Source organism: Callionymus lyra, chromosome 19, assembly GCF_982586985.1.
Source record: "Callionymus lyra chromosome 19, fCalLyr1.hap1.1, whole genome shotgun sequence".
Classification (NCBI taxonomy): Eukaryota; Metazoa; Chordata; class Actinopteri; order Syngnathiformes; family Callionymidae; genus Callionymus; species Callionymus lyra.
The window spans coordinates 17,635,443-17,654,527 of record NC_141836.1 but is presented as its reverse complement, the minus strand read 5'-3'; the positions used below and the strand labels follow the sequence as shown (position 1 = coordinate 17,654,527).

The 19,085-nt window shown below is 37.0% G+C and overlaps 1 protein-coding gene across 1 annotated transcript; it reads left to right on the top strand.

The window, feature by feature from the left end:
• The first annotated feature begins 9,239 nt into the window (after window positions 1-9,239).
• On the top strand, window positions 9,240-18,256 carry LOC148059787 (deoxynucleoside triphosphate triphosphohydrolase SAMHD1-like). Its single transcript, XM_087780680.1, has 16 exons — window positions 9,240-9,428; window positions 9,525-9,591; window positions 9,664-9,736; window positions 12,004-12,164; window positions 12,246-12,361; window positions 12,434-12,501; window positions 13,648-13,803; window positions 14,016-14,116; window positions 14,181-14,289; window positions 14,354-14,445; window positions 14,507-14,622; window positions 16,377-16,516; window positions 16,624-16,719; window positions 16,911-17,015; window positions 17,241-17,378; window positions 17,579-18,256. The coding sequence occupies exons 1-16, from the start codon at window positions 9,332-9,334 to the stop codon at window positions 17,585-17,587; spliced, it is 1,644 nt and encodes a 547-aa protein (XP_087636806.1). The 5' UTR covers window positions 9,240-9,331; the 3' UTR covers window positions 17,588-18,256.
• Window positions 18,257-19,085: the final 829 nt, after the last annotated feature.

Here is a 19,085-nt window from a genome sequence, read left to right as displayed (position 1 = left end):
TCTACTTAGTTTTTCCTATGGTCACTTCTCATAGGAAAACAAAAAAATTCTATAGTTTACTGAAAGCTTAGATCCACGTCATTAGCTCCTGGGGGTGGAGAATGAATAAAGTTTAAAAATATTTAAGAAATAAATGTATGTCTAAAATGTCTTGTGTTTTTCAATGTGCAGGATTTGTGATTATGTTTCAGAGATCATGTTTTCCACTGCATTCGTTTTTTTGCATGTTTGAATCATATTTCCCGGAGTTTAAGCAACCAAAGCATAGTCCTTTATTTTACAAGAAGTATATTCTGTCTTTATGAGCCAGTTGTTGAATCTTCCTGCAAGACTCTAATGCAGGGGTGTCTAACTGGTTTTCACCAGGGGCCACATCATCATAATGGCTGCCCTCAAAGGGCCAGATGTAACTTATAAATGTAACTAAATGTAAGCTAATGTAAAATAAATGTAACTACTCCTTAATGTTAAATGACTTTGAATGTATTACTTGAGGGCATAACTACTGTAAAACAAACAATTGTGAGCTGCTAACAACATGTGTGATGTAGCATTTTACAATTAAATAAAAATGGCTGCACACAGCCTTGCATGTGGTACTAAATACATTGCTACACATAAAAATAAGTCAAAACTTACAGCTCAAGACTAACAAGTTGTAACTGAAATAAGTCTGACAAGCAACTTTTCCTGTTGATGCACATGTGTCATCACACTTTTCATCTCAAGCAGAGAAAAAATAAATCAATTGCAGGAAAATCAGATTGGTGAGTCTTTATATGTCCCAACAAGAAAGAAAGTCTCAGTTCACAACCAGTTATTGGTCACTTTTTTAGGTTCCCCAGCTTATAAATTGGCTGTCGATTCTTGTTGATGAGTAGATGCCTGAACACACCAAGTGGATCCTCTCCACCATCCATTGGTCATGTTATGACTTTTGCCTTTTAATTCTTTGGCAATTTGTTGTTTTTCTTGATGGGTAAATGTGGCATACTTAGCTCCGTGTTTGGTGTCAAAATGCCGGCGTAGATTGTACTCGTTGACAACCGACACTGCCTCATAACACAAAAGACATACAGGCCTTTCTCCTTGAAGCACAAACATGCATTCGCCTTCCCTCCGCATCAACTTTTCTCTTCTTGGACATTTTGCGAGGATGTATTTTTATTTCTCAATTGTTCACATTGATTTGGAGACGCTGCAGCCTAGTGATGCGTCAATCGTGGGAAACAATACCGGTAGGCATGCATTGTGGGTAAATGTAGCTTTCTTTACAAGCCAGCAACTTGTGCGACACTTTTTCCTGCTGAAATCGGTCATGTGACAGGGAGCGATTGACAGGCCAGGGACTGTGGTGTGTGCGTGCGTGCGTGCGTGCGTGCGTGCGTGCGTGCGTGCGTGCGTGCGTGCGTGTGTGCGTGCGTGCGTGTGTGCCGCGATGAGTGCGCGGCCGGCCGGTTTTCCCAAAGCAGCGGCGCTAATGAAAACACGTAGCGTGGATGACAATCTCGGGTGGGTTGATGCTGTTGATTCGAGACAGACAGACCGACAGACCGACAGACCGACAGTATTGGCCATCGCCCCCCGCTTTGCATTACAGCAGGGTGGGCAGTGAGAACCTGACCCTGCAGCGCACCGCCACAGCGCTGCTGCGCCATGGATTGCGTGCGTGCGTGCCTGCGCTGGTGAAAACCTGAACGAGGCAGAGTCAGAGAAGGGAACGCAAGCAGCGCGAATAAAAGAAGGAAAACCATTTTGTCTGTTGTGGGATTGGTTAGTCGAAATTTCTTTTTTTTTTTCCTGCTAGTTGGTCAAGGTTAGGCAGGCGGGCCACATTAAATCACATGGCGGGCCACATTTGGCCCGCAGGCCTTGAGTTTGACACATATGCTCTAGTGCATCGATGTTTTGACAGTAGTGGCATGGTGGCTCAAAAGCAATGCCAGTGACCCTTGGTAAAGATTTAGATGCTGTCAACTGTTTTGGGGGTACATGTTAATTATTTTCCACTGTTTTTCCAATGTGTTGCAAAACTGCGTCCATTTATTCCACGTTTTGAATATTTAACGGTGCATTTGTGTTTATTCACTTTTGGTGTTATATTTTTATCCTGCAGGTTACCAAAGAAAGGGTTTGTGGCTATTTTTGCTTGGCAGTCAATAAAGTTAACAAGCTCTGAAAATCTTGCTCTCTTTCCTCTTTGATGTCATAAGCTTCACGTCTTCAGTTTGACCAGTAGATGGCGTCATATGCATTCATACCATCTATGCCTGTCTCATATTAACTTGCGCTCTTTTTTTCTGCTATTGTGGTTTCCAATGAGAGCTTTTCTAAACGGGCTGTAATTTGCGCTGTTTCAACTTCCTTTTCGGCAACAATACGTGCCATTTCTTTTAAGAATACCTTTCAGCAGCACCATTTTGCCATATTTTCTCAGATTGAGCCAATATTTCTCACATTTATGAAATATAAAATATAAATGTCAAATCTAAATGTTAAATACACACCTAAATGTTAAATATATATCTAAATCTATCATTCAAATCTAAACGCTAAATAGGTGCAATATTTCATATACATTTTGGAATAGCTTTGTAATTACAACTCTGATGGTCACTAAATTCATGCCACTAATGTAGTACCTTCATATGAAGGTACTACACTCATTAGTTTTTCAAATTTCTATCTAAATTCTTAAAAATCAATGTTTTCATGCCATTTTTCGTAAACATTTTGTAATAACTTTGTAAATACAACTCCGATAGTCACCAAACTTATGTCACTTATATAATTACCATTATTATATTACCTTCATATAATGTTACTGAACTCATTAGTTTTTATATTTTGACCCTCTTCAATACATGTACAATAAATGTAAATAATGTCCTTATATAACCAATTATTATTAACAACACATTGCTACAATTATAATTTACTTACTTACTTACTATATACAAAGAGTAATGGATACGACGTCATCTGTTTTGAGGAGTTGTTGGACGCACCTCCAAAACAGAGGTATTAATTACACATCAAACAGCTGTAGTGGGAGGAATATTACTATTTGTTCTGATCACTCCTGATATCTATGCTGTTACCTTGTGTTCATTTGCTGTCTGGTCTTCCTGTTACGCCCTCTATGATCAGAGTGAACCCCTCATCTCTTGAAGTCCTCCTAACTTGATTGCAGATTTACATTTATTCAGAATTAAAACATAAACTTTTAGTCAATGGAAAAGAGAGTTTTATAGGTTTTGTAGTAAAGTAACATTAAAACCAACCTGTTAGAGACTAGAGTATGTCTTTAAGCCAATAACTGCTTAAACTGAACACTGTTTGTAATATACTGTAATTGATGTTGTGATTTTCCATATTGTTATTATTATCTATGCTGTGTTAGAATTTTGAATTTTGATCTGTAGAAAGTGTCTGTTAATTTATGGACATGTTCCATGATAAACTTTTTTACTTACTTTTCTAATTTACATTTATTGAGTGACAGATGGCGTGTTATCCATTACTCTTTGTATATGGCAATTTGTTGTAGATAATTGTTGTTACAAGGTTGCATTTGTTGCATTATGTGTAAGAACCAGATGATCAACTAGCCTTTGTATGTTCCAACCATCTTTGTCTTAGTTATTAAGTGTGATGTAGGAACATGGTTACCTGCTAAAGTAGCAACCAATCATGTTGTTGAACCTTTCAGTGAGTCCTGCCATAGTTCAACTTCCTCACGAATAAAAAAAGTTTTGTGAGTTACAAGTGTGTGAACATGCAAAATATTTTATTTAAAAAGGGTGAACTGATACAGAGGTAAATTTTACAAAAGAATGTCAATTAACATGATATGAATGATATTTATAAATGATGTAAATTTGTTTTCCTATCAGAGTTGGTATTACAAAGTTATTACAAAATGTTTATGAAATTAAATAATTTTGATACAAAAGAATTTAGAGGAAATTAAAAAAAAGGTGATGAGTGTAGTAACATATGAAGGTCTTTCATAAGTAAGTAAGTAATTTTTATTTGAATAGCGCTTTTCCAGAACAGGGTCACAAAGCGCTTAAACAATCAAAACAATACTCAATAAAGTATATACTTTAAAGGTCAAGATAAAACTGATAACACAACAGGAGTTCCAGAAAATCAAGGAAAAGCCTGAACAAATAAAAACGTCTTAAGATGTTTCTTGAAGGAGTCAGTAGACTCCATCAAACACAGAGGGAGAGGAAGATCGTTCCAAAGCTTAGGAGCAACAGCCTGGAAGGATTTCTCTCCTCTGGTCCTGAACAAGTGTGCGTGGAATCATAAGTAGATTCTGATCCACAGACCTCAGAGCCCGAGCTGGGGTGTAAGGCTGGATCAGATCAGTGATGTAAGGAGGAGCCTGAAATATGAGTTCTTCTACTTGAGCGGGTCAGAATTCTCCACAGAATTCAGAATTATAATGCAAATCATACACAAATTATGCAAATTATGAAGATATTCTTAATGTAAACATGTATACCAAGTTTGAAGATCATATGTCCCACCAGTCCCCAGATATGTCACACAAGGTATGCCTCAAATTTCTTTAATTTCTTGTAATTCCTCCCATTGAAAACAATATGATAGTGGTGCCATCCTTGACCCCATTGGCCCCATTGTTAAGGCCTTTGTTTCTTGGTGACCAAAATCCTCGATTTCTTAGAACTAAACTTTTCTTTCCTCCCCAATAGTAAATCATAGAAAGATTAATGAAGACCATTTTTCACCTGGACCCCCGAATAAGAGAGAGATCCAATTCAGGGGCGAGCGAGTCACTACTACGTGCACGCTCGTTGATCCTTTTTAGTCGCCACAACATCATGTTTTACGCCCCACAATACCGTTTCTGAGCTCGCTGTTTGTGTTTCTGCGCCACAAGTTCACTGTGTGCGCGCTCTATTGCTTTTGACCCAGATGTGACAGCAGAGTTTAGGATAAATGGCAGTAACAAGAATGAAGAGTGAGTTAAAGGCTTCATAAAGTATTTAATCTACAGTTTGAGACTGTGGTTATACAATTATTCTTCCTCACGTTGCCTAAAATATTTCCTAAAAATCGATACAAACAAAATCCCCAGAAATACAATACATTTGAATAACATGTAAAAATGTAAGGAAATAATTTTACATTTGTTACAAAGATGGATAATATCTATATTGGTAAGCTATTGAGATGTTGTTCTGGTTGTGGAGCTAAAGCGTTTTAACAAATCCTTTTTTTATATTTACATTTTTGGGTTTTGAGGATTTTATTAGTCAGTGTCACATAATTTTAAAAGACGAGTTTTTGGTATGTTCCCTTAAATGAGTTCATGTTGTTCATGGTCATGACAGAGGATACTCCTGAGATGTACACCTGGTACAGTATGTGGTAATTCATAGACATACCCAGCAACCCTACGCTTGGTTCCCAGCACAAGAAGTTATAAGAATAGACTCAGACAAAAGAATAATTGTAGCAGCATCAACAATAATGCAGAAAATGCACCTAGAGGAGTGTTAACAGGTTGGACAGGTTGACCAGAAGGGCTGGCTCTCTGGTTGGCATGAAGCTGGACTCACTGGCGACAGTTGCAGAAAGGATAGCACTCGAAAAAACTACTGTCCATCATGGATGATGACAGTCATTCTCTGAACACTGTCATCAGTGAGCAGAGAAGCAGATGGAGTTTATGAAGGCTCCTTCCCAGATGCTACACTAATAGACTCAGGGACTCATTCATTCCTTGTGCTATTTGGCTGTTTAATTCTGATCTTGGGGGCAGGAATGGAGCGAAAAGATGATGATATTCCATGTTAATATTTCTATCCTTTGTGTTTGCTATTTTTTCTTTGATCTATGTTCTTTGTCTTTAGGCTTCGATTGTGTAATCTTGCAATTTATTTTTATAGAAACTTTGTTCTTGTTTTTTATACATTGTCTGTGTTGTTGTGTGCTGGCTGGAAAAACAATTTCCCAAAAGAGACCTCCAGAGGGATCAATAAAGTTTTATCTTGGACCAAACGAATGCACAGAACTTATTAGACAGGAATGAGTTCTTGAGTTCTCTTTAATTCCACGACAAGAATCTTCAGCCCGTGCCATTGTAAATTAAAAAATAATTGTAGCAGCATCAACAATTATGCAGACAATGCACCTAGAGGAGTGTTAACAGGTTGGACAGGTTGATTAGAAGGGCTGGCTCTCTGGTTGGCATGAAGCTAGACTCACTGGTGGACTATCTATCTATCCATCCATCCATCCATCCATCTCTGGTGATGGAAAGAGAGCTAAGTCAAAAGGCAAAGCTCTAAATATACCATTCAGTTCCTTACCCTCAACTATAGTCACAATTGGTAGGTAGTTTTCAAAAGAACAAAATGGGAGATACAAGTATCAGAAATGAGTTCCCTCAACAAGGTGGGTGGGCTTTCACTTTCAGAGATAGGGCTCTCCATGGGAGTCTCAAAGTAGAGTCCAATGAGTTGACTTGTGCAGGAGTTGAGAATAATAATCAAGCTCAGGGTCAGATAGTCACTCTAGAGATGTGAATATATAGAATAGTTGTTTTTTTTAGGCAGCTTGTGAGTTTGAAATTGAATATTGCACAATGTGATCAAGAATACAATAGGTTGGTTTCCTTATAAAATTCAAACTGCAAAGCAGCTTAAATGTGTCACTAATGTTTTACCATTAAAGTGCAGAGTAAAAACAATAATAGTAATACATCTACTTATACTAGAGAGTATAACGTGCTGTTGCAGCTATAGTGGCCCAGAGAGCAATTCCTTCCTCTATGAGATCGTGGCCAGCATGAAAAATGGCATTGAAGTTGGATTACTTTGGATCTGATTGTTCCCATCAAGCGCCATCTTTAAACACTTCCCATGTTGATTTGCTGCATCTCCTCTTAGAGACTGTCATCACCTGTAGGCACAGTAGAGTCCAGGTTGGCAGGATTCAAATCTCCAGATATGATGATGAACGCTTCAGGATGTTGATTCTGAAGTCTAGCTGCCATTGTGTGAACCTTTCACAGGCAGATGGAGCCGCAGCGCTCGGAGGAACGTAGACACACAGCGCAATCACGTGACTGAACTCGTGGTAGATAATACGGGCGCATGCTGACAGCCAACAGTTCTAAATCTTGACAACACAAGACTTTCTTCACAGTAACATGTACCGGGCTACACCAACATTTATTCACGTACACGATCAGACCTCCACTGCGTCTCTGTCCGTTCTCACGGTGCTGAAACCCGGCAGGTCCACGTGTGCGCCCGGAGTCAGCTGAGTGAGCCACGACTCTGTGTAGATCAACAAGCTGCTCTCTCGGTAGATCCGCTGGTTGTTGAGGGTAGACAGCTCGTCAATCTTTGAATTGACGTTCTCCATCGTGATCGTTGGGATCGATGGACTGTGACGTCTCCGACTGTCCGTTAGTTTAGCCTTTAGCCTCTTGCCTGCTCTACAGCCACGATAGCGGCGCTGAAGTTTGATCGGCATCTTGTGGCGATCCTCAGCCCGTGCCATTGACTTCAGTGACAGTAGATCCTCTCTTGAGTAAACCAGATGATTCTCTTCCATGTTCAAAAGTATCTATTTAAAGAATTATAATAAAAATTATTAATAAAAACAGAAAGTTATGGATTATTTTTGCGGAGCTACTGGAGAGGCAGCCATCCTCGTCGGTGCCTTTTTTCCTTACAAATTCAATACAACTATGTGGTAATTTGTAGACATACCCAGCACCCCAACGCTTGGATCTGAAGATATATCCTCAGATTGATCCACATATATGTACTCATTGAAGGGTTAAATTATATATCCTCATTTTATGCACTCAATTGTTAACTTTGATAATATTACCTTTTATTCAGAGTTAAAACATATTATTGTATTTTATATTTTAACAACTTATTTCCAAAGAGCAGGGTTCAAAAGGTGAGGGCTCTAAGCATCTGTGCCTCAACTTTGTATGAGCCTTGGTGTGCGTCTCTGATACGATTGACAGAGGCCTCTGTGCATCAATAGTTCCAAACTGTGAAAGATATACGTGTTGGAAGGAGGAAGCGGCCATGTTCGGATAGGAAACATGAACGATTCAAAAAATGTCAAGAGCCAGAATTATTTATGCAGACCTGGGTCGAGAAAAAAAGTGTGAAGGAAGTCTGAAGATTCATTGTTTAGGTCAAGGAAGAAAGGATGTCATGAATACAACATCTGTTGTTCTTAAAGGAGTCAGATTTTGCAAAACATCCCTTACCCCAAGTTCATGATTTTATAATCAACCTACTTCACATGTGCGGGGAGGGTCTCGAGGTCTTTAAAAGAAGGGATATGCTCAGAGGCTGGGAGCCACTCTCTGGAAGGATCTGGTGGGTGAACCAGGATTTGAAGGAGAGTGGACCTAGCGCTCGAACTTCTGGTATTTCTGAATAATTTGCATCTTTTGTTAACTGTTGTATTTGAGGTCCTGTATGGCCTACTTTTGTCATCATTTTTCACTTTAAATAAATTGACTGTTCTAATTCTAGATGTCGCTCTTCCTTGGACCAAACGAACGCGCAGAACTTATTAGACACAAAGGAGTTCTTGAGTTTTCTTTAATTCCCAGCACAAGAAGTGAAAAGAATAGACTCAGACAAAAGAATAATTGTAGCAGCATCAACAATAATGCAGACAATGCACCTAGAGGAGTGTTAACAGGTTGGACAGGTTGATTAGAAGGGCTGGCTCTCTGGTTGGCATGAAGCTGGACTCACTGCTAGACTATCCATCTATCTTTCTATCCATCCATCCATCTCTGGTGATGGAAAGAGAGCTAAGCCAAAAGGCAAAGCTCTAAATATACCATTCAATCTAGTTCCTTACCCTCAACTATAGTCACAATTGGTAGGTAGTTTTCAAAATAACAAAATGGGAGGTACAAGAAGCAGAAATGAGTTCCCTCAACAAGGTGGCTGGGCTTTCACTTTCAGAGATAGGGCTCTCCAGGGGAGTCTCAAAGTAGAGTCCAATGAGTTGATTTGTGCATCTGATCAGGATGCCTCCTGTTTCAGGGATTTTAATGCAAAACTTTACTTGCAGTTCGTCGGTTCAGCAGAATTTAGAAACGAGTTTATGACGTCATGCATTTGGGCCCGCCCTTGATATAAACAGAAAACCCAGGTATTTAAACGTCGGCAAGTGAGCAGCGAGTATCTTCCATCCGACAACTTCGCTTTGAAACAAAGTCACAGAGTTGTTTTTAATATTGTTTTTATCAGTCGAGATGGAGGGACGGTAACGATCGTCAGTGTGGGCGGGCATCAAAATGAACAATTCGTACGACTACACACAATGGGGTGTCGAAGAGGTGTGTGAATACCTGCGAGACGAGGGTCTCGGAGAATGGAAAGACTTATTTCGAGGTGAGTGACTTATAAGTTCTACAGTTCGGTCTTCAGATTACTCGTATGATCCACGCATGCCCTGGAACGTTAGTCTTTGTTGTGCTTGTGTCACAGAGCAGAAGATCACAGGAGTGGGGCTCAGATACATCGATAAGCCTGAGTTGAAGGAACTTGGCATAAAGTAAGTATACACATGTACTGTATGTGACCTCTCAACCTCATCATATGGTATTGGTGTTTGCTCTTATTTTAGAACCATTGGTGATCGCAACAGGATCCTTCATAGTATACGAAAGCTCTTGCAGCTGGACGTGCAATGCAACAAGGTAATTTTTTGTCATTCTAAGAATAAAAAAGGACGTCACTTAAAGATTATGTCGCACAATTTCTTCATGTGTAAACAACATATCGCCAGCGAATCGAAAAACTATCCACCATGTGCTCAGATTCAGAAGTGTATTAGCATCAGTTAATTCACTTGATAATTTGATTGCTTCTCCACAACTAATATTATTTCAGGTTGTTTTTTTGTCCAACGTTTGCATAGCAATGAAAGCATTTTGTATAATTGAACTATGGTCTATCATCTTGCCTGTAGGCAAAGGTGTTTCTCACTCCAGATTTAATATGGACAAGTAAACATAAACAAGGAAAATCTAAACTCGTTATTCACTATATAAAGATAAACTTCAAAAATAAGTTAAAGAATAAGCGGCTCTGTATTCCTTGGTCTCTTTATAATATCTTATATTATAAGGAGGCGAAAGAGATCTCTGTGTAGTAGGGCTGCACGAATAATCGTTAAAAACAAATTGCAATCTCGATTCCTACTTATAGACGATCTCATTTCTAAGTGACGACGATTATTAAAAATCAAAAATGATATCGCATTTTGATCGGGGACGTTCAATGTGTCGTATTTTAATTTCAATTATTCAATATTTTTTTTAATTCTTAGCCTTTTAAATTCAATATTAAAAATGTAAGCATTTTTAATTCAATATTAAAGATAAATACAAAGAGAGTCAGGCTCCGTTTAAATCCTGAAATAGGTTCGTAATAAGAATTGAGGCACAGGTCTGCCGGAGTGTCTGTGGCGTGCCAGCATGTACGCCATAGTGCGTGGTGTGCGCCCTGCTGGCATGTTTGTGTGTGTGTTATGTCAAAGTTTGTTACCTATAACAATTACACAATTTTAATAGTATAAAAGAAAATATATTGATGTGTATGACAGAGGATGCACTTATATATGACCATATTGACTATATATATGAGTAACAAGAGCAACTGTGCAAACATGCAAGTCATTTATATTTGTAGAGCGTGTGCCGTAAAAGGCAGAATAAGTGACCAGTGATTGTACTTTTCTTTGCACTGAAGGTTGATTTATTATTGACTAATAAATACATTTTATATACATATATATTACAATACACTTTTAGCACATTTTTGCAGAATTTTTTTAAGTTTAGCCCTTCATATAGTATGTCTGTTTACAACTATAATTAAAGTAACTAAATTAACCTTCTCCCTTTCTTTCAATGTATAATTAATTTGTCTTTATCTTAAAAATGGTAACTTTATCTTTACAATCACAAAAAATGAAATAAAATACATTTTACTGTAAAGTTAATCATTTATTGTATTAAATTTAAAAAAAAAAAAAATCGCATATAAAATCGCAATCTTTCAGAAAATATTCACAATTATATTTATTTTCAATAATCGTTCAGCCCTAGTAAGGAGTTGAGAGAAAAGAAGAAAATGATCACAGAGCAAAACCCAGCCGTTGGTGAGGATGACAAACTCACTGTAACATTACTTCCAATAAAGGTTCTCATTCCGCGGTGTGGAAGTTTTTTGACGATAAAAAACAAAAAGACATAACTTGCAGCAGTGTAATGCTACACCACGAACTTGTAAAACCACCTTAAAAGTCACCATAAAGTAAGTAATTTATATTTGTATAGCGCTTTTACAGACCAGGGTCACAAAGCGCTTAAAAACAATCAAAACGATACCCAATAAAATGTTTGCTTAAAGGGTCAAGACACCATCGAGACCAACACAGGAGTCTCAGAAAATCAAGGAAATCCTGCACGAATAAAAATGTCTTGATGTTTCTTGAAGGAGTCAGTAGACTCAAGGCATAAAGGCCTTTAAATTAACAAAAAGAAGATGAAATTCTGTATATCTGATCAGTATAGTAAATGTTTATACATTTTCGTGGGGGTCTTTTACACAAAAGCAGCTGATATTTATGGAAATATTTCTCATACATTGTTATTATATATGGTTCAAATTAAACATGCTATTTTCTTCACATTTTGAAGCAACAAACTGGTCTTCGTGGTGATCCTGTCGTTTCATTGTCTATTTTTATCCTTTGCTCTGGGGTTAGGAGTTATTCGATGACATGCAAGTCAGTGCACAACCTTCTGTTTAGATCAGCCCTGCTGCTGTCTCAAAGCTCACGTTTACTAAAGGGCAACAAAGCTTTGTAATTTGTGAAATAATAAAATAAACTGTATCTCCACTGCATTCTTGTTGTTCAAGTGCTGCCTTTTATTCTCAGTACCTTTTTTTTGTTCAGGTCTTTAATGATCCAATTCATGGGAGTCTTGCACTGCACCCACTTCTTGTTAAAATCATCGACACACCACAGTTCCAAAGACTCCGAAACATCAAGCAGTTGGGAGGAAAATACTTAGTCTATCCCGGAGCTTCACACAACCGGTTTGAACACTCCATCGGGTAATCCTTAGTTTTTGGCTTAATGCATCTGATTATGATCAAAGGATTCTCACTTTATACTCAAAATGATTTTATTTTCAGAGTGGCTCATTTGGCTGAAGAATTTGTGCAAACTCTGAATGAACGACAGCCTGAACTTCTCATCTCCAGGAGAGACATCCTTTGTTTGCAGATCGCTGGCCTTTGTCATGATCTGGGTAAGACGCCCTATTGAGGATCACAAGTATTTTAAAGAAATTGATATAAAGAGTTTGTCTTTTCTCTATTAGGACATGGGCCATTTTCTCACATGTTTGAGACGTTCATACCAAAAGCTCGGCCCGACTGTGGGTGGAAGGTAAATCAACGTTTTTTTTTCTTTTTTTAGTTATCATTAGGTAGCTGTGGAAAGTCACTAGAGTTTGATCTTGTAGAGAGAATCTGTTTATCAGATAGTGTTTGTAGAGAGTCTAGCTGGCACAATTGAGAGATCTTTCTCAGTGTGATCTGACCTGCTGATCACATCAATTTCTAAAGAAAGGCAATGATTATTTAATATGAATTAAATATGAAAGATTATTAGTTAATCAAGTGATTATTTAAAATGTGTGTTAAATCTAGATGATTGATTACAGTAAAGTTGTCATATCTTTACTATCTTCAATTTCATTAAAATTGTACAATACCGCTTATTAGAAAATAAGATCGATTATTTGCACGTCATCTCGCAAATGGCAGGTTGAAGATGACAAGCCTGCATACATTACACGTTTTAAAGAAAAATGCAGTCTGTAGAGAGAGTACCTGTAACATGTGACAAAAGAACATCACTCTCAACTTTCCTAAACAAGAATCTGACTTTCACAAAGTAAGAACAAAGTCATAAGACTTGGCTTTTTTTGTTCATGTTAAATTATGACACATATTTTGGTGTTACACTCGAAGTACACTTGGAGATTAAAGAGTTTAATATTTTTCAGTTTTCTTAACATTAGAAAAACACCAGACTGTTATTATGGGTAATATACATGCACGTTGTAACATAGTTAAGTCCTTTTCATTATTAAAATCATATTATGAATTGAATCAAACTTGATCAATTCATAACTTTATGAATCAATCTAACGGATTTAGGAAACTGGCCATAATACCTAGCCCTGGATATAATTTTTTTGGTGAAAGAACTTATTAGAAATGAATCCAAACTAAAAAAAAATATATAACTTCCTAGAACAGTACCTAGAACCCTTTTCTTGTTTGTTAAAGTGCAAGTAAATTGATAGCTAATGTGGTACAATATTGCTTTCAAAGTGTGGATTCATGATGATGCATAAAGAAATGCAGTGTGCACATGGCTGTATCTGATAAGGCCTACACAGTTATTTCATGCGTTAAAGGAACAAGTGTGATAAGATACATAAGTGTTACAATTCTTCTTTTTTTAAGCAAGTAATTTCTCTTTTGAACCAAGAGACTTCTCTAAATACAAAACTCTGTGTTGCAGCATGAAACTGCCTCCATCAGCATGTTTGAACATCTGGTGAACGACAATAATCTGAAGCCTGTCATGGAGAAATATGGCCTGGTGCCTTCTGAAGACTTGGACTTTATCAAAGAACTGATAGCAGGACCTGGGAAAAATAATAAAGCTCAGGGTCAGGTAGGTGTCACTCTTGAGTTGTGAAGACAATAGTTTTGATTTTAGGCAGCTTGTGAGTTAGATATTGAGTAATACATAATGTGATCAAGTAGACGTGTTGCACAATAGGTTGGTTTCCTCATCAAGTTTAAACTTCAAAGTAGTTTTATTATGTCACTCCTGTTTCACCATTAAGTGCAGAATTAATGTCTAATGTGCTGTCGCTGCTATAGTGGCCCTATAAAGGTCGCCCAGAGAGCAAGTCCTTCCTCTATGAGATCGTGGCCAACAAGAGAAATGGCATTGACGTGGACAAGTGGGATTACTTTGCCAGGTTTGCATCCGTTTGGCACCATCTTTAAGAGCTTCCTATAATAATTTGCTGCATCTCACCTCAGAGACTGTCATCACCTGGGCATCCAGAACAACTTTGACTGCAAACGTTTTATGAAGTTTGCACGAGTGATTGATGTGGATGGGCAAAAACAAATTTGCATCAGAGATAAGGTAAACTTATTAAGTTATCATTGACAAATTGTCATGGCTCATATATGTTGATTTTTGTGAGCAGGAGGTGGGAAATGTTTGCGGCATGTTTCAAACAAGAAATGGCCTTCACAGAAGAGCCTGCCAGCACACAGTGGGATGCGTAATCGAGTTCATGTAAGCAGCCTCTTGTTTGATTTATCCCTCAGCACAAAGTAACTATATGGTATTTGTGCAGGATCACTGAGGCTTTTTTGAAGGCGGATAAGCACATCGAAGTGAAAGGCTCAGGAGGAAAAATGTTTTCCCTATCTGCATCCATAGACGACATGGAGGCCTACACCAAAGTGACGGGTTAGTTTGTTCACATTAGATAGAGCGATACTTTGTTAATCCCCTGAAGGAGACATTCTGTTGTCCAGCAGCAATAACACATCCATCCATACAAACATTAATAAATGCATACAAAACATAAACAAACTTAATTAAAAGGTTGCTAGCAAAAATTAAAAGTACAGTGCTGTGTCTCAAATCGCATACTTCCGTACTCAAAGTTAGTATTTTTTGTGCGTAAGTGCGTCTCAACTCTTCGCCGCATCATTTTCCGGTTAGTGCGTAGCGGCAGTGTTTGATTTGAGACATATCATCTGTTGAGAATTTCCGTACTAGTTAGTATGTACACTATCCTGATGCATACTAACTTCTAGTATACTAAGAGAAGTATGCGATTTGAGACACAGCACATGTTTAAGAAAGAGATCTGTTAGATCTTATGGCAGAAAGAACAAACAGCGTCTTAAAACGTTCCATTCTAGAGTGCATGGAGAGGAGCCTGTTGCTGCAGTTACCCTTCTGAGCCACCATAGTAACATGCAGAGGGTGTCGAGGATTACTCCTAGCATTAGGTAGGGGGTTCAGGTCAAAAATTGTCCTTTGTCCTAGGACATTGATTCTTATAGCATAAGATGGGGCCAGGTCTGACTAATTAAGAAGCTTTTTATTTCATCTTTCTATGGTGTATGTTTAAGGAGTTACACAAATTGTATTTCTTGGAAATCAGGGATTTGGGTCACCAAAAACAATGGAGCCAAGGATGGCACCGTTTGTTGTTTTCAATGGGAAGATTCCAAGAAATTTGATGTCACTTGGATTAATACATAAATATCTGAACATTGGTTGGGCATATGATGTTCAAATTTAGCACATTGACATCAAGCACGTCTTAATTAATCTGCGTAATGTGTGCCTAATTAGCATAATCAATGAGATATTTGCATAATTTATGCAAGGATAGATTTTCACTGTTTCCCATGTAAAAGTTTCATGTTAAGAGAATATCTTGATAAGTTAAGTAAGTAACTCAATAAATGGCACAAGAACTATGCATTTGACATGCATTTAGATATATTACATGGAAATATATACATATAAACATTTGTTTATGACTGTCTAACCAACTCTACCAAGCTATTTACAATTTGACTTGTTAAACATTCCTAATCATGTCTTTTCATTTTCTACGGGTTACTCAAGAAAGACAATTAAGTCATCTTTCCACAAACATGCCTGTACTGCAGAAGACTTGCAAACTAACAAATATAACACTGTTCACCATTAGCACATATTCCGTATCCACAATAGCTGCTCCATACAATGCATGTCAACATTGGAGTTGCTTACTGAAAGCTTTTCCAGCCTGTTCTTCATCACCACTTACATATTGAACATCACTAACTTGTATACCCCTCCTACACTTGTACACTTATAATCGAAGATTATGACACGATAAGGTGTAGAAGAAGAAGAAGAAGTGAGCGAGGAGGACCAGAGGATGCGCTTGTGCAAATAATCTTGTAAACCCTCAGCCGTAATCTCGCACCAAACCACACAAACTATACATCAACTTGTTCCTAATGATTTATATTTTAACATCTATTTCGTGGATTGCTAAAACCTTTCTTGACACATGCTCACTTTGGTGTCATAGTACCTTTTAGTTCTTCCCTTCAAACTTCTTTTTTTTTTGGTTTTATATTTTGAATGAATCGATGTAAAGGGAACCAGGGAATGAGTTCAGATCTGTAACTGGTTTATGTTTACTATTCCAGACCATGTATTTGAGCAAATCCTTCACTCTTCCTCACTGGAGCTCCATGAAGCGAGAGAAATTCTTCGCAACATAGTTTACCGCCGCCTCTACAAATGTTTGGGTCAAACTCGGCCAAAAGAAAAGTTGGTTGTTACAGAGGTATGTTTGTACTCTCATTTTTATTCAGTTTTTATATGTATGAATCTGTTGTTGCTCTAAAGGTGTAACATGATGTAACAGAACATGATTTATTACTCTTGTTCTAGAGCGTGAAGAAAGAGTGGAAGAAAGAATTGTCAGAATCTATGCCTCAAAGCAAATCCCTGGACATCAAGCTGGCCCCAGATGACTTTGTTGTTCTGGTACGATTTTAAGCTGCATCACTATTAGTTGTTATAGATCAATATCTAATATGTTGTTATTGTTCATCAATCCAGTGTATGAGCTAATCCCTTTTCTTGTTTTTTGTTGTTGTTGCTTGCCAAATGAATCACTCTCTGTTTCTTCTTGTAAAATATCTTTATTATATTCATTTTACCATCTTTTAATACAGGTGTCTGTCATGGACTATGGCATGGAAGATAAGAACCCTATCGACAATGTTCGATTCTTCTCCAAGGAAGATCCATCTATCGGCTTCAAGATAGACAAAAATGAGGTGAGTACAAACTTCCTCTTCAGAATGTGTTGCACTTTTAACAAGAAGTTGTTTATTTTTTCACCACCAGAAAATTGACTGTGTTGCAGTTTTTGAGTGTTATATTTTAATTTTAATTGGAAACAAAACCTTTATTTAATGGAAAGATCATGATTCTTTGGTTGTTATTTTTTTACTTTATTAACATTTCTGCTGATACTAATTTCCAATTTTTGCTCTCTCCAGGTGTCTCAACTACTTCCTGAACGATTTGCAGAGCAAGTCATTCGGGTTTATTGTAAGAAAACAGATCCTGACAGCATGAAGGTTGCTAAGAAGCACTTTGTCCAATGGTGCATCAACCAAGACTTCTCCAAACCGAAGGTACATTCGACTTCTTTAGAAGTGCCATGCTCATCACATTAAATCTTATAAGGCACTGCAACAGTCAAAGGTTTACAAACATTTGTTGCAAATACATGGCAGGGTGAATTTGAATTTGAAAGACGTGATCACCTTGGCCAGTTCCTTAAAAGAGAAAATGTTACAATAGGAATACACAATAATGAATCTATTTCCAACAGAGTTTCTGATATCATTGCACCCGAGTTGACTCCTTCTGAAACCATCATGTGAGAACAAACCTGGAGAGGATAAAGTTGGCTGATCAAGTGGAGGGGAAAAGCTTTTTAATCTACATCTAAAATATGTTGCATGTGAGATTTAATAAGATATATATATATATACACAGTATATTGGTTGGCTATTAAGAGGAAGTGCTGGTTATTCTGTAGACCTGACTCATGTGTTTTACTAAATTATTGTATCATTCAATTTGTGTGTTTCAAGGGTTTAGAGTTACATTAAGTTAAATTATTGGTTTCAATTGTATCCTTTCTTCTCAGGTTTGCACAAGCATCTGTTTGTCAGGTGCCAAGTTGCAAGTTAAGTTTTCTATATAATTATTTTCTTTAAGTGTGCGAGCTAATAATTTTACATTTGCTACAAAGATGGATAATATATATATTGATAAGCTATTGAGATATTGTTCTGGTTGTGGAGCTAAAGCGTTTTACCAAATAATTTTTACTATACGAAATAATTTATTTCTTTACATTTCAATTATTGGGTTTTGTGGATTTTATTATTCAGTCTCACATCATTGTTTATTAAATTATATTGCACTTAAAATTTGACCCTTTCTATATAAGTTTTGCACAAGCATAAGTTTGTCAGAATAGTTTTCACTTATTTCATTCAGGTGTGCTTTTTAAGTTGTTTGATGTGGTTTTTCTGCGTTAAAAAAAACAACTAAATATTTCTTGTGTAATGAATATTCCTACAAAGACTGTAAAAGAAAATCATGTAAAGCTCAGAGAATATTTTAACAATTTGGAATATAATTGCATAAAATGTGTGTTTGTCTTCTTTTTTTGTATCTTGAGAGAACTCTTTTTTTCTATGCAATCACAGAGACTCGACAAACACAAGTTGCATTTTCAGTCCAAACATTATCTCATTTTGATTCTGTTATATTCATGTTTTGCATGATTGTTTTGGGAGTCATAATCAAAATAAGCCTTGTGCTGTATCAACGTTTCAACATGGTCAGAAACTTTTTGTAAACATGACACAGGAAATGTTGCGGTGGCAATAAAGAAAAAAAGAATTAAATTAAAAATACATTAATAAAAATACAATAACAAAAGGGGCATTAAAATGAAAAAACATGAATAATTAATTTAAAAAAGACATTTGTGTTCATCATGGCTCGTTTTCAGCTTATTGTTGTAGTTATACATATATAACTGGCACTTTATTGATCCCCTCGAAAAAAATGTACCAGTTAACTTGCAAAAGTTATGCTCATACTATTGATTAAGACATTTTCAGAATTCCAGTATAATATATATTTTTGTATTCTATCGGTTTGCAGATGATCTAAATAATATTAAGGTAATTATATGCACGAACGTTGTTTTTTTTTTTGCAGCAAATGTATTTCCTTTACTATTTTTGGGGGATTTTTTTTCTTGCATTAACTAGTCTTGAACACAAGGGTGAGCCATAATGCTGCTCAACGCCACAATG